Below are 14,053 nucleotides of genomic sequence, written 5' to 3'. Positions count from 1 at the left end.
GACCTGGCTGGTGACAAGAAGGCAGCAGAATGACTTTTGGGGTCCCTGCCCTTCCACTGGGGGAGGGCAGGGCCTGAGATCCCCACATCCTCCTGCCATAGCCAGGGATGGGGGTACATCACACCCAGCACTTCCCTTTTGGACAGGCCAACCATTATCTAAGGGGAAGAAGCCAAGCTGAGCCGGCAGGAAGGTTTGAAACAAGTGAGAGCCCTGGGATGATGGTCAGCAAGAGACTGCCCACCTCCAGTTGGTTGCCTGTGCCGTGGAAAGGAGCTGGAAGCCACTTTACCTTTCCTGCCCTTGGAAAGAGGTGGCAAAGTCTCATCTTTTTTTGGCTTCCGTGCCCCAGAGAAGCTCCCGGAGGACTTGCGGTGTATCAGGGGCGGCAGTTTGGGGACCAATTCCATTTGAAACCTGTAAGGGAGGAGAGGGCAGTGAGCGGCGTGACGCAGTGCAACAGCAATCCTTGCTGCTCTCTCTGCTTGTTTGCTCACAGGCACGTTTTCATGCTGCATGAAGGCTTTCTAAAGCTGTTAGCAGGGTCAGTTGGGATAGGAGGAGGGGAAACAGTTTCAGGCAGAAAGAGGGAAGATTGGCTTTGGATGGTGTCACGGGTTACTTAGATTTACCTATGCCCGTGACAGGGGAAGCCACCCCATGCCCCCCCCCCCCCGGGGCCCGGAAAGGAGGGGGAAAAGGGGAATGGGATAAAACAGCGGCAATCTAAGGAGGAAAAACTTATTTCACTAAATATGATATCGAAATACAAGATAACACAATATAATTGAGGCTAACAAATCGAACGAAACAGAGATATGTTGCAATATGTATGAGCTAATTATCCGTATTATAAAGGTACACGCAGCCAAGGAATAAATGAGATTCGCTGATCATATGTCAATGACAGGTGTGGTCGTCTGCTTTTCTCCGGCCGTTCTGCAACAAACACCTATATATAAATTTAAGAACACAACGGAGTAACTGTTACTGTTTATTAACAACCAGTTTTAATAATACGATAAAAGTATGTCCTGAGAAAGGGGAACAAACATGCTTCTTCAAGGTTTTTTAGCTGTTCTGGATCTCAGCCGTCGCTTGATGATCAGATGATCACTTTCCTTCTTTTGTTCCTCAGATTCCTGAAGAAAACATTTCAAAAGTTACTCATCTTTTCACACAAGACTGACAAGCTCTTCTTGACCCACGCAAACATATTTCTTCCCCTAAATGGATTTCAGAATGGCATTTGCTTATTATATTTTATTCAGAAAACTATGGGATACCGAGATCATTTTAATGCAGCTTAATCACAAGGAACAAATATGGAGAATGTACAAAATCCTGTTTATCTTAAAAAAGCACACACATCTGAGGAAAGCCTGAAGGCAGCTTTCATTTTGAAATACTTGTTTTCAAAAGAGTATTATAATACTTGTTTTGTGAAACATGAAGCGTTCAGAAAACATTTTTAGCCTCAATCCCTGTAGCTATGACTTGCCCAGAATTTCAGTTCTCAGTTCAGTTCCATGTTCTCAGAACTACAGTGAGAGAAGAAATTGTCTCATCTTCTTCATCCTCTAAGAAAAAAAATATAACATTTTGGTTTCTGCCCCTATCATTCGTCAAATCATCAAAAAATTCAGAGGGATATTACAGTATGGGCAAATGATCACTATGCTGAACAGAAAAAGGACTCTAATATAATTAAAAGATGCAGTTCCAACAGAGCAAGAATGGTCTTAGCACAATAGCTGCCGACAGAGTCATGAAACTGGCACATCAGATCCTTTGCAAGTTGGCTTAGACAGGAGATCATAGTTTAAGCATACCTAAAAAGCTGTCTAAGTTGTGCTCTAGAAAAGCGTATAGTAGAATAATCCCACTCCGACACACTGAAATTATCTATGATTCCAAATTAGAAGACATCTCCGTGATTGCTACATCACCTACTTAGTAAACTGTAAGCCAGCCAAACACAGAGATCTTTGAGGACAAACTAAAACAGAACAGCAGGAAGACCAACAAGAATGACTTGGTAGAATAAAGAAATACCTCAGTACTTTCAACCTCCCCCTGCAAATAGATGAAACCTCCAGTCTGTTTGGACTCCTTAGTAGTTTATTTTAAGCCAAGACTACAGTATAATTGCTTACCGAAGAAGCAGGTATATCTAGAGGACCAGAAACGGCAGTGGAATACAGCTTCCTTTTGCATCGTTTTGGCTTGGTCTCTCCTTCTTCGAGACTTTCAGGTTCGTTTGATTTAGGAGAACTTACTGCTGACATCAGCTTCTTGGCTAGAAGAAATTTGTTTTGATACGTAAACCAATCAACTTACTGGTTTTGTGAGTCTTTAAATCACTGAATGCAAAAAATGCTTCGTAACAAACTTGGTTTATAAATGACACCTAAAATTTAAGTGAAAATACTCAGAAATTGTATTTGTTCATCGAGGTTCTTTATTGCTTCTATAGCTGAAACAGTTTATAGCTTCAGGTACGGCAGCTTAAAGCATGCATTAAAATGGAGTATGAAAGACAATCATGGCTCAGAAGTCGCTGGAAGTCAGAAACTTCAGCAGGAGTTAAACAACTGGCCTAACTTTCGTGCTGACAGAAGCACAAGACAGAACCAACTTTCTCTGCATACTTGTAGGTTTTCACAAATGTAATAATGAATCTCTGAAGAGACGAATAAATGCATTTACTTCATAAATCAAAGGACAAGACAACTTAACATGGCAGACAAGTTCTCTAAGAACACATACATTAATAGCCTACAGCAGAAACAAGCCATTCTACAATGTCTAGAAAACATGGAATAAAACTTATTCTACACCAACCTTTAGAGTGTATAATAGAAGGAGAGCTTTGAATAAAATCTCCAACTTTTTGCAGTGTTTCATCCTTCTTTTTAGTCAGTCTTGAAGCATGTACTTGCTTTCTCAGGAAGTAGTCTTTTCCGGATTTCTGTTCAACAGAGATGTGAACATGTGAAACAAGAGCATTGTTTAAACTTCATTTTAGTTCAACGTTATTTTAAGTTGACATTTTGAGCTTTACCACTGACACCTCTGTTCATTATGCTGATGATACCACAACGGCAAGTAATGTAGACAATTTTATACCCTTTAGGGAGTTGTCAAAATCTCAGCTATTTCAAGGCATACGTTTCTTAAAGTTTCTTAATAAGGCAGTAGTTTCTTTAAAAGTAGCTCCCAAGCTGTGGAGTTGTTTCTTACATAAGCTTTTCTAATTACATAAAATAAACAAACATACAAAACAGAAGACAACAAATGGGAAAAATCTACTACTCATACTCTGACCATGCCAAGGATACTGCTATCACATGTGAACATCTGTTTTTAATAACTGCCATGCATATTAATGATATGAACCTTAGTTTAATACAAGGGCTTCACTTACAAAAGCACACGATAATACACTAAAGCTTCTCTTCCCAACTATTCAGTGTGCAATATCCTTCCCTCCAAATCATTACACAGTACAGCCATTACACGCTCTGGGGACAGACTGACTTGCCCTTTGGTTAGCTTATGGAATTTAATAGGAAGAGCTCATAAGCATGTAAGATTCCCATTCAGGTATACACATAAGGATAAGACACTGCTTCTTTCGTGTGACCACACAATTACAGGAAGTCCCAAGCTAGCTTCAAAACTAGAACAAAAAACAACCATTTTCTCGTCACTTGCAGAGGGTGAATTAAAAGCCATGACACATTTTGTATTTTTCGTGTTCTCACTTTTCACACAATCCTGGGAAAATAAGACAAGTTTCAGCCATGATTCTTTTGGAAAGAACAATTGATGTCACAAAAGTGAACACTTTAAACACTTTTGCTAATAGTAGGGAAGTATTTGCTAGTGGTAACTATTCCACTGTAAATCAAATAATAAATAAGCATTCAATTATAAAAACAGGACATTAAGATATCAGTATTAGACATCTCATGATGTCTAAAAAGCTGATTTATGTCTACATGTTTCAAAGAAAATACACAATGGAGTTAAGAGAAATTCCCTTCTCTTAAACCATTATCACTGAGCTTGGCTATTAGTTTTGTTCATTAAAGCAGTTCATTGATTAAATTCTTCAACTACTTTACTGAGGTAGAAATAGCATTTTTTTAATGCTTAAATGAGAATGGTAAAAAGGCATCAGATATTTTGTTTTCTGTTGGGTCTAGGTCATACCTCATCCATGTCATCACTTCTTTTCTTTTTTGCCTTAGGCATTTTCACTCCTAAAGGTATCATGCTGCCGTGCTGCTTTATCTCCGTCTTATCAGGTTGCAGAGGTGTCAGTGGGATTTCCAGCTCCGGTTTTGGGAACCGACTAGTTTTGCCATTTTCTGCAGACACTCCAGAAGAGTCGAGGACAGTTTCCAAATGCTCCTGATAGCACAGAAGAATTTTAAGTGCAAGTGTTAAGGTAGCCATGAGATTAAAAAGCTATAAAGCATCTGGAAAAGGATATGTAAGCATTCGATTTTCCTGCTCTAAGAACACTTGTAACAGAAGGAGTCTATTTCAGTTACAGCAGAGTTTTACCCTTCTTTCCTAGAACTTGTTACATTTAAAATTATTTCCAATCTATGATCACAAAAAAAGTTCTCCATGTTAAACTGAGCCTGATACTTTACAAGTCATTTTTTCTCAAGGGCACAGACAACTACACTTTTTTTTAATAGAGAATGGTGGTAGAACTGACACGATTTTCTTCATCTCAACTCTGCTGTGTCAGAACTGGGCAGGAACAGGAGCATTTGATTCAAGTGTTCGATTAACTTCCAGCTTAATCTTAGGGAATTTGCCCTTCCTCTTCTACACTAGAGATGTTATTTACATAAGTAAGGTCCAGCTGGCAAGGTGCAAGCCCTGTACAAGTCATTAAAGAACTCCATTGCTATCTTTTCCCTGGAGAGAATACAGACATTCAAGCAATGACACCGTACTTAAGCTGAAGGCTATCATGTACCTGCTCATGGTCAAATGGCAGCAAATGCACAGCTAAGTGACAGGGAAATGTCAGTATGCATTTCCCCAGCAGCACTTACTGTCCACAATCCACCCAATCCTGTTTTTCTCAACAGGAACAACAAAGTCAGAACTGAGATCACCTGGACTCCTCCTTCTCTATGGCAGGAATTCAGCTAGCATATCAAAAATGAGTTCAGATGCTGGTTGAACACATGGAAGACAGGCTGCTGGGGACATCAGAAAATGGTAGATGGCTGCTTCTACTGCTGCTAGTAACTAGCAAACTCCAGTGTCCCAAACACAGACTAGCAGCTTTTACTACTTACACTGTTCCGACCCCCTGAGGGGAGTCTTCTTCCTCTCAAAAAGTTACCAAAGATTGTAGAAAGACAAAAAGTAGTCAGAGCCACTTTATCAGGCTCTGCTAAGAATCTGAATGGAGTATCACCACCCACTGTATTTCCAAGAATTAAGTTGGTTAATAAATACTTTGTTTTTAAAATATATGTAACTGCTATTTTATGAAAGTTAGCAATTAAAAACTTATATAGGAATGATTAACATCATCTGCTAACAAAACAATATCCAGAAATCCTGCAGAGGAAGAAAATAAGTTCAATTTGCTGTGCCCGTTTCAGTGGCTCCATGAATTTTTTCCAAGTAACTTATCTAATCATGAGCCACTTCATAAGCATTAACATGAGGAGAGTTTTCAACAGCACCTGAAAAAAATTCATCACACAATTGTTTCAACAGCTTTTATTCCTATCAAAGGCTATAAAAACAGGTGATCTGATCACCTTGAAAGGGATAAATAAATTAAAACTTGGGAATTGTTTAGAGAACATGAGATCTTTTCCTACTCATTCCTTATCAAAAGCAATACAATCACAACATTTTCAGATCTGAAGTTTCATACTAACCTCAGATTCATTTAATGAAGTGAGGCTCCTAGTACATGGATGTGACAAATAATTGTCTTCAGCTTTGCATCTTAATGGAATACTTTCTCCAGTTTTAGTTTTGCTTTGTTGTTTCCTAGGCTGTAAATATTTAAAAGGAGTAAAGATTAGGCTATGCATTAGACTTCCAAAATATCTCGAGTTTTCTAAAGTTACAGTGTAAAACCTCAAGCTCAGACGCCACATGAACACGTAAGCTGAAACACAGCACAAGTGTGGGAAGGTAGTAACATCTATTCATTGTGTGATCTTCAGATACCCCCTACTGGGTCTCACTAACAGTCTCAGGCAGTATTCTGCCTCCAAAAGAGAGAAAGCGAGACATTATTTAGGGACAAAATCTGTAACGCTGGTCGTTTTGTCATCCATTCCCCCCATACTCTGCACGCTCACAGCTGCTATGTTAGAACACGAAAGGCTAAACCTCTGCCTAATCTTCAGCATCCACATACGAATACATGGAAAACTGCATGGAAAAGTTCCATAATGTACACAGAGAGATGGTGTTCTAGTAAATAAAATATTTTTGAGAAGATGAGAGCTCATGTTTGAGTGGAAGACAAAAAGAACCAACAAGTACTCATCACTGAATATGTATATTTAAAGCAATGTGCCAGTGCTCTGTAGTGACTAATTATTTGAATATCTTTCATGGTCTACCGCTAATTTCAGTTGGCCACTTTCATTTTGCTCCAATTTTTTTTTTTTTGACCTTTTTCCTGTTGCTTGGAAAACCTGCATCAGTCATTTATTAAAAATTAAGAGCAAGTAAAATACCTGATTAATTTGTTGGATATAGAAGTCTTTATAATCCCGCTCATCCTTAAACTGGTTATTAATCCTTTCACGTTCTTCCATCTTGTTCCTGAGGGATTCCTCCACAGAACGCATCGTGGACACCTGTAATGTAAGCACAGCTCACGGTTCATTAAAAGACTTCTGTAATCCAACCTGGCCAAATACTTCTTTGTTAAATAAAGAGGAATTCACAAACAAGTGCTGTGTAGGAAAACGACAGCAAGTGCAAGGTTACCAAGGAAGACATGAATTCATTTTTAAGCTTCAATTTTCCACCCCAAGCACACCCAATAAACTTTCAGACTAAGATCCTGCAAAATGGGTTTTAAAATATCTACTTGTTTAATAATTAAATTTTAACTATTAACATCACTGAAGCTGAAATTGAAGAAAAAAATATACATGCTTATATTAAAGAGCCTCTGGAAATTAGTCTATTTCTCTTCAAGTAAATAGCATTCTTCTTCCCAGTTATCAGCATTTTTTCACAAGACTTAGGTTTTAGGCTTTGGAGTTACCACGGATACCAATGGCAAGTCACCAGTAACGTAGAGATAATAACAAGTCCCCTCCAGAGGCAGATTAGCTATTCTCTTCACAAACCTTATTCCAGACTACCAACCAACTTTACTTTCCTCTGTTCATTATCTATGCGAAACCATGTTTTAACTTCTGGTCCCCTCTAGAGCTTCAATGGCAACTTTACCTAAGATTTGCTGCTAGCCACACTAGTGTGAAATTTCCAGCTTCATAGTTAAAGTTTGAGAAGTTTTAACAGCAGAAAGCCAAGCATAATCATACAGAAAAAAATAGCTCAGTTGACTACAAACCTCGCTTTGTAGTTGCTGAATTTGTTTCTCGGCATCAGAATGTTTGTCTTTTAGATCTGCATACTCTTCTTCTTTCCTCTGCAAATCTTTTTTCAAATTCAGTACAAGGGCAGAACTCTCAGAAAGAATATTTTCTAGCCTTATGTTAAAAATAAAGACACAAAGAACATTACTGTTACACATCTCATGGAAACAGCAATTACAGCTTAATCCATGCCCTGCCTGTTGGTTTCTATTTGTAAATAGACTCTTAAATCTATCTAGACCAGTGACAAGATTTAAACAATTACTTTTGAATTTCAGCTTTCTTCTCATAATCAGATTCTGAAGCAATAAATTATTCAGATGCTATTCTGAGGGATGTACAACAAAACCACCAGAAATCCCCATATTATTCTTTATTTCCTTGCACACTCCTGTTTACCCTTGGAACTCAAGTAGCATACCAAAGCATCCTAAAGTAGTAGTTTGGCCATTGATAAGCATGCAGATGCATTAAGTCGAAGGGATGTTCCCATTAACTATTTTTAACTCTAGTTCATTCTCAAAGGGCTCTAAGTTAACTCAGTGGTTACTTACAATTCTATACGTTGCACTTTCTCCATTTCACTCTTTTCCTTTTCCCGAAGAGAGTGTTTCATCTGCTCCAAGCTGTTTTTCAGCTGCATAACTTCTTGAATCAGATTTGCTTCTTTGCTATTTAACTCTTCAAACTTTTTGTCTGCATTTGCAGACTTCTCCTGCAGAGTTGCTGTAACTGTCTCCAGATTAACAATAATAGATTCTTTTTCTTTAAGTAATTCATTGAGTTTTGACACATTGTCTTCCATTGTCTTGGAAGCCTCCAGGCGATATTCAAGCTCTCTTATTTTTACCTCACAGTTGGCAACTTCCTCCTGAAATTGTGCAATCACTCTCTGATCTTCTGCAGTCTTTTCTTCAAACTCCTGAGTTTTCTTTTCTATTTGCTCATGTAACTGATTCACAAGATCATCTTCCTGACTAGTGTGAGTTGTAATCTCACATAGCTTCATTACAAGTTGACGATTATGATTTTCAGCATTATTCAGTCCCGCCTTTAGGTTTTCATTGTCTTGAAGCAGTGCTTTGATGTGCACTTTGTTGTGAGGAAACATCAACAATACTTCTGCATACTTCCCAAATCCTTTCAAGACTATAGTTAAAGGAGAGGTCCTGCACAAGATCTGAGATGGAAGAAGTCTGTGACTGAATGCATGCAGAACTAATTTGAGATGTCCCTGGCTCATCTTTTTCACAGTCTGAGGAATCCTTTACACTGACAAAGTCAGTACCGATGGCGTGAAACTCTAAGTGACATTTGTATAATTCATCTAATTTGGTCCACATTTCTTTTACTTGTGACACTTTATCAATTATATATTCTTTGGCAACTTCTATGTTGTTAGTTAGTTGGGCATTTTTGTCTTCTAGTGTCATATTTATAGATTTCTGTTCATCCAGTTCAGAAGCAATTTCCCGATAGTCAGCTTGACCCTGCAGAATTTGTTCACGGAGGACATCAGCTGTTTCTTCAGAAAAAGAAAGCTCAATACGCAGGCTTGTTACCTGCTTAATGAAATCTTCTTTTTTATTTTTTTCTCTTCTGCATTGTTCTTCAAGCACAGCTAAATGACGTTCCAAGATTTCAGTTCTTTCCCTCAGTGCTAGTACTTCCTTTCGGTACGCGGAGCACTTTTGTTTCATGTGTTCAATTTTCTTTTGCTCTACAGTGTTCTTTTTCTTTCTCTCATTTACAACTACTGTAAAACAAACAAACAAACAAACAAAAAAAAGGGAAAAGGAATGTAGCTCAGATTGATTAAAATCATTATTACATAGCAGTTCACAACACCAAGTAGCAACTTCTAAGTGAAAAACTGTCACAAATATGCAAGCCATGCCCTCACATCACATAGTATTTGATACTAGTGAAGGAATTCAAGTCCTCTGAACACGTAATCAGGTGCCTCAGATTTCTATACAGAATTAACAGCAAAAGGTTTTCAGTCTGGAAGATCACTTTTACCATGGCACTACTCAAACCTTCCACTCCACACCAGTAGAAAATCTAATTAGATTTAAGAAACATGGGAACGAGATAGATAATTCACAGCTATATTCTTTCTATCTTCCGTGCTTCAGCAATCCCTATAAGGCAGCCAGGAATCACTCCATCTACATCTAAATGGTAGATAAACAGTTCTCTAAGAAATTTCATTCCAACTCACAGTCCTCTTACTTTCAAAAGAAAGATAAAACCCTGGACAAGTTGATCACTTAAGTGTTGATATCTGTCTCTCTTATTCAGTTGATCTCTAAGCAAAATATGAGTATTCCTACTTCTGTCCACACTTACTCTTTTGCATATAAAGTTCACTCATAAAGTTGTACAAATTTGCAGATTCAAGTTTCCATAAATATTCCATTAGCTTGGGGCTGTTTTTTTCTTTAACTGGTGAGCAATTAGCTAAAATCACATGCATTTTCTTTCTATCAAAAGCGACTTCTGCTGTATTTCATCATTGCTTTAGAATCCAGTTATGTCCATTCCATAATATGCATACTTTAAGTATTAAAAAAAATAAATATAAGTCAAGACTTACTAGGGATTCGGTCACCACAACAATATATTCAATTGTGATTCTTTTACAGTCCTTTTATTACTACAATGCAGAATTTTATAGTGCCCACGTGCAGCCTGCATTACATACAGATTCACATGTACTGCATGGAAACAGCCTCTTAACTCATCTAAGGAGTTTTATATACAGCCCTCAACTGATTTAAAAGTCATACTGAAGAAACAGCAGTGGCATATTCCACCCCAAACCAGGTTTTGGGTTTTGACTGCTCACCCAGCAACACTAGTGAGGGGAATATGATTTATAAGTATTCTAAACACTTTATGCTGAAAACAACAAGCAAGCACTAAAGCAAGATAAATAAGACTAGGGAGAAGATGTGTAATGTTCAGTCTAGAAGCTCCTTACACAGGAAGTAGGGAAAAAGCATTATTACAGAGCATAGGAAACAAGACCTAAAAGCTCAGAGAATGGTGTAAATACCCTGAACTTGAAGCTGAGATAACCTAGCATCTCCTAAAACACTTTTGCTCGTGCTACTTATATAACTAATTCTACAAAAGAACCAGCACAACATACCTGTGCTCATTGTTCTACTGTGTATATTTAACATAGCTAAAGAATATATATTAAGCGGTTTTTGAAATTGGACGCTATTAATACTCACAAATAGAAGAAAATTTTAACATGATTGAATACTCAGTACTTCTTAACAGAAAACTTCATGCTGACATTGTGACTATCAGCTACCCATTTTAATTCCTATGTGGAGCATTGCTGTCATTAATTTTTAAATGAGAGCTTTGGTCATATGATTAGAACAAACCCACTACTATTTGGAGTATGGAGGAGTCCACATCCCTCCCTCAGTCTCTGGTAAGATGCTTATATGTGATGCCATTCAGTGGTCACATTAGGATTCAATATTTATGCCAAATAAAGGCAGCAGGGACAAATCATCCAAGAACAGCATCTCATCCAAAGAAGGCCTTGACTTTCTCCCTTGCACATATTTTGCAAGAGGAATACAAGAAAGGAAGGGAATACAGCTAAGTTTTAGATTTTTCCCTTCTACATTGTATATGCCTTCCGTAATTCTAGGAACACTGATGCTCAGCTGTGCCCAGAAGTGAAGTTAAATGCATCAGAGCTTATCCAAACCATTTTGCTCAAATATTGCCCATGAGCGAGCAATTGGCAGGTCGTCAACAATTTTGATAGTTGCTTCAGGTAAAACAAAACAAACAAACAAAAAAAAGCACTTGAGCAGCTGATGCTACTCAGAAGATCAGCAACAGCAGTTGAAACAATCCTAAAGAAACTGCTTTAAAACTATTACCAAATCTGCAAGTGCATCAACAGATGAGGAAAAAGCAGCAAAAAGGAAAAAAATAGTGCAAAAAACTTTTATTCTTAAGCATTCAAAAATGAACAGCATAGGACCTTCTGAAAAAGGGATATTTACAGAACAGTTACTTCTATTTACAGTTTAACACAGTGGCTTTTCTCCTTATACCATAAGGTACGCGCTTCACAGCCTTTTGCTTCCTATCCGGAATAGGAAGCAATTTATTGTTTTGGAAGACACCCTGTTCAACGATGGAAGAAACTGTACCTTTCTTTGGAGGTGGCTCTTCCACAGTAGGCTTATCCTCGTCAGTACTGTGCTTTCTTCCCACTTCCAACTCAGTTTTCTCTTGTTTCAGTGCTTTAACTGAAAGCACTGAAAATTGGCTGCTTTCAGTTCCTTTATTAGTGTTCTCTTCTGCCGGTTCTGCTTTAATGGTAGTTAAATGGTAGGTAGTCTTTTCCTGTATTGATATAAGATCAGTTACATTGAAGCTTAACAAAAGGAGCACTTAAGTCTCAGTAATCTTCTGTAGGCAAATATTTACACAAAACCATACAGCTAAAATATTTACCCGGTGACTCTATAGACATCAGTTACAAATCTCAATAGCAGACAGAACAAGTACACCTTCAGATAATGACAAGTGCAATACTCGGTAGAGTATACAAGGGAAAGCAAGAGCCTAGCAGGTTACAAAGTAAAAGACTTGCACACAATCAAGAGTTTACCAGTTTATCAAAGAATTTCCTGTTTCCAAGAAGTCAACAAAATTACAAACATGGTCAAAGAGCAAATGGTCAGCTCTCATACAAGTTCATCACATCACACTTCTGCTAAGCTGCTAAAATCACTTTCATCGTGACAGATATAATCCAACCTTAAAGCTTAGTCAGCTCTGTCACGCATATTTTAGATTGTGTCCTTGACCACAAGTGAAGCTTCCTTACTTACAAGATGACGATTGTTAAGCCATGCTGGCACTGCCAAGGACTGATTATTCATCTTTAGTAACTTATGAAAAGAAAAGCCTCAGAAGTGTTCAGGCCACACAATCTCACAGATAGAGTTGGAGCTTTGTTCTTGGAAGAAGTAATAGGTGAGGACATGACTACTCATCACAGTCAGCTTTAACACCATGGAAATACTAAGTTGCAGTGATGCAGACAGTCAAAGACTAAGAAGGGTCAAGTTGCTAAGCTTACAAGGTTAGAGATCTGAGTGACAGAATTAACTATAAATGTTTTCAGAGCTACTTCAGGCTACCAAACATCAAAAAATGAACAAAAACCACCAGAAGTGGTATGCACACATACTTAATCAAGCTAGTCTTCACATATTCAGTAGCTCGCGGTACATTAGTCAGGATAAAGTTTTATGGACTGCATAAAACGTGGAGATCCTGACCACTCATACTCGTACTTCAAACTCTACTCAATATACTTTTACTGTTGCTCTTCCTCTGATGTAGGAGTGTGAGGCAGGAGTTAGTGGAACACACTGATATTTTTGTTGTTTGTGTTAACAACAACTACCTTCAGATAAATTTGAATTGTTTACAATTTCAAGCGAGTACCAGCTACATACAGAAAATCAGTTTTCCAAAAATGTGTTGATTACAAGCATAGAATTAGTGTTTTTCTTTTTTTGTATAAGGATACGGAGATGTGTAAAACTCACATAATCTTTTACTTTTTCTTCTAAATGAGATTTTAAGTCTTGTAGCTCTGTAATAATGTCATCTTTCTGCACCACGATGTCCATTAGCTCTCGAATCCTTTCATTTTGTGCATTCATTTTCTTAGAAATAAAAAATAAAAAAAAATCAGTCATCAGTTTCTAATGTAGTGTTAAGTAGCTGAATTACACAATGCATTAAAGGCAAATTCAGTTAAGCTAAGCTCGGTAAGAAATCTATTAATGGAGCCTACTGGAATAGCATTTTAAGCTACCACAAGTTGGTATTAAAACAATTTTACACAACATCTTCTTGATAAAGTTACCTCAGTTGCTTCTTTAAGTTGCTCAACAGACTCATCCAATTTAATCATCTGCATTTCAAAGTCTGTTACACACAGAAAAGGTTGTATTACATAAGTAGCCAATAGATAGTTTATTAAGTAATCAATTTTTCCAGATATTCTAATGTTTAGGTAGCTTTTGAACAGATTAATTAATTTGCATGTGGTCTTCACTTATTGGGAGTGATTCAAAAGTTTTCTATATTTCTTGGAACGAAAACATTGCATCAACAAGACATAAAGAAGAGTAGAGATTACAATATAAAAGTAAAAATCAAGATATAGACATTTAACCCCATACTTACGAAAGCGTAAAGCTGCTAGTTGCAGTTTAAAGGAGAGGGGGGAAAAAAGAAAAGAAATAACCAAAAACCGTGGAATTGCTGAACCTGAATATACACAAGGAACAAACTATCACTTATCTACAGGCTATGGTTCCAAAGGTAGAACATCTCCTCTAATTCCTACTCAAACTGGTTATTTCTAT

General features: G+C 37.5%; 2 protein-coding genes across 3 annotated transcripts; both read right to left on the bottom strand.

Moving 5' to 3' along the window:
- Positions 1 to 1,026: 1,026 nt before the first annotated feature.
- Positions 1,027 to 6,319, bottom strand: LOC146752590 (kinesin-like protein KIF20B). Of its 2 annotated transcripts, XM_085531721.1 has the most exons (6): positions 5,928 to 6,319; positions 4,219 to 4,419; positions 3,700 to 3,780; positions 2,845 to 2,971; positions 2,157 to 2,299; positions 1,027 to 1,142 (listed from the first exon to the last, which is right to left on the bottom strand). In XM_085531721.1, exons 1-6 carry the CDS (start codon positions 6,150 to 6,152, stop codon positions 1,062 to 1,064), a joined length of 858 nt encoding a protein of 285 aa, XP_085387847.1. In that variant the 5' UTR covers positions 6,153 to 6,319; the 3' UTR covers positions 1,027 to 1,061. The 2 variants fall into 2 exon arrangements, with proteins under 2 accessions (XP_085387847.1, XP_085387848.1); XM_085531722.1 differs by lacking the exon at positions 3,700 to 3,780.
- A 446-nt stretch (positions 6,320 to 6,765) lies between these two features.
- LOC146752589 (kinesin-like protein KIF20B) lies at positions 6,766 to 13,357 on the bottom strand. The gene is made up of 5 exons (XM_085531717.1): positions 13,226 to 13,357; positions 11,813 to 12,008; positions 8,174 to 9,375; positions 7,595 to 7,733; positions 6,766 to 6,866 (listed from the first exon to the last, which is right to left on the bottom strand). Exons 1-3 carry the CDS (start codon positions 13,340 to 13,342, stop codon positions 8,681 to 8,683), a joined length of 1,008 nt encoding a protein of 335 aa, XP_085387843.1. The 5' UTR covers positions 13,343 to 13,357; the 3' UTR covers positions 6,766 to 6,866; positions 7,595 to 7,733; positions 8,174 to 8,680.
- Between the last annotated feature and the right edge of the window lie 696 nt (positions 13,358 to 14,053).

The sequence above is a fragment of the Coturnix japonica genome, unplaced genomic scaffold (genome assembly GCF_054131305.1).
Source record: "Coturnix japonica strain WE unplaced genomic scaffold, WE-NBRP24 Scf044, whole genome shotgun sequence".
Taxonomy (NCBI): domain Eukaryota; kingdom Metazoa; phylum Chordata; class Aves; order Galliformes; family Phasianidae; genus Coturnix; species Coturnix japonica.
The sequence above is the reverse complement of the archived record's forward strand: the minus strand, read 5'-3'. Positions and strand labels throughout refer to the sequence as shown.

Excerpts from the sequence above, each read along its gene's own strand:
- LOC146752590 (XM_085531721.1), bottom strand. The coding sequence starts at position 6,152 with ATGTGGCGTCTGAGCTTGAGGTTTTACACTGTAACTTTAGAAAACTCG. Across the intron at positions 4,420-5,927 it reads CTTCATTAAATGAATCTGAG|GAGCATTTGGAAACTGTCCT; the intron begins GTTAGTATGAAA and ends CTGTGCTATCAG. Across the intron at positions 2,972-3,699 it reads CTGCAAGTGACGAGAAAATG|AAATCCGGAAAAGACTACTT; the intron begins GTTGTTTTTTGT and ends TCTGTTGAACAG.
- LOC146752589 (XM_085531717.1), bottom strand. The coding sequence starts at position 13,342 with ATGAATGCACAAAATGAAAGGATTCGAGAGCTAATGGACATCGTGGTG. Across the intron at positions 12,009-13,225 it reads AAGAAAAAGTAAAAGATTAT|GAAAAGACTACCTACCATTT; the intron begins GTGAGTTTTACA and ends ATATCAATACAG. Across the intron at positions 9,376-11,812 it reads AGAGCCACCTCCAAAGAAAG|TAGTTGTAAATGAGAGAAAG; the intron begins GTACAGTTTCTT and ends TTTGTTTTACAG.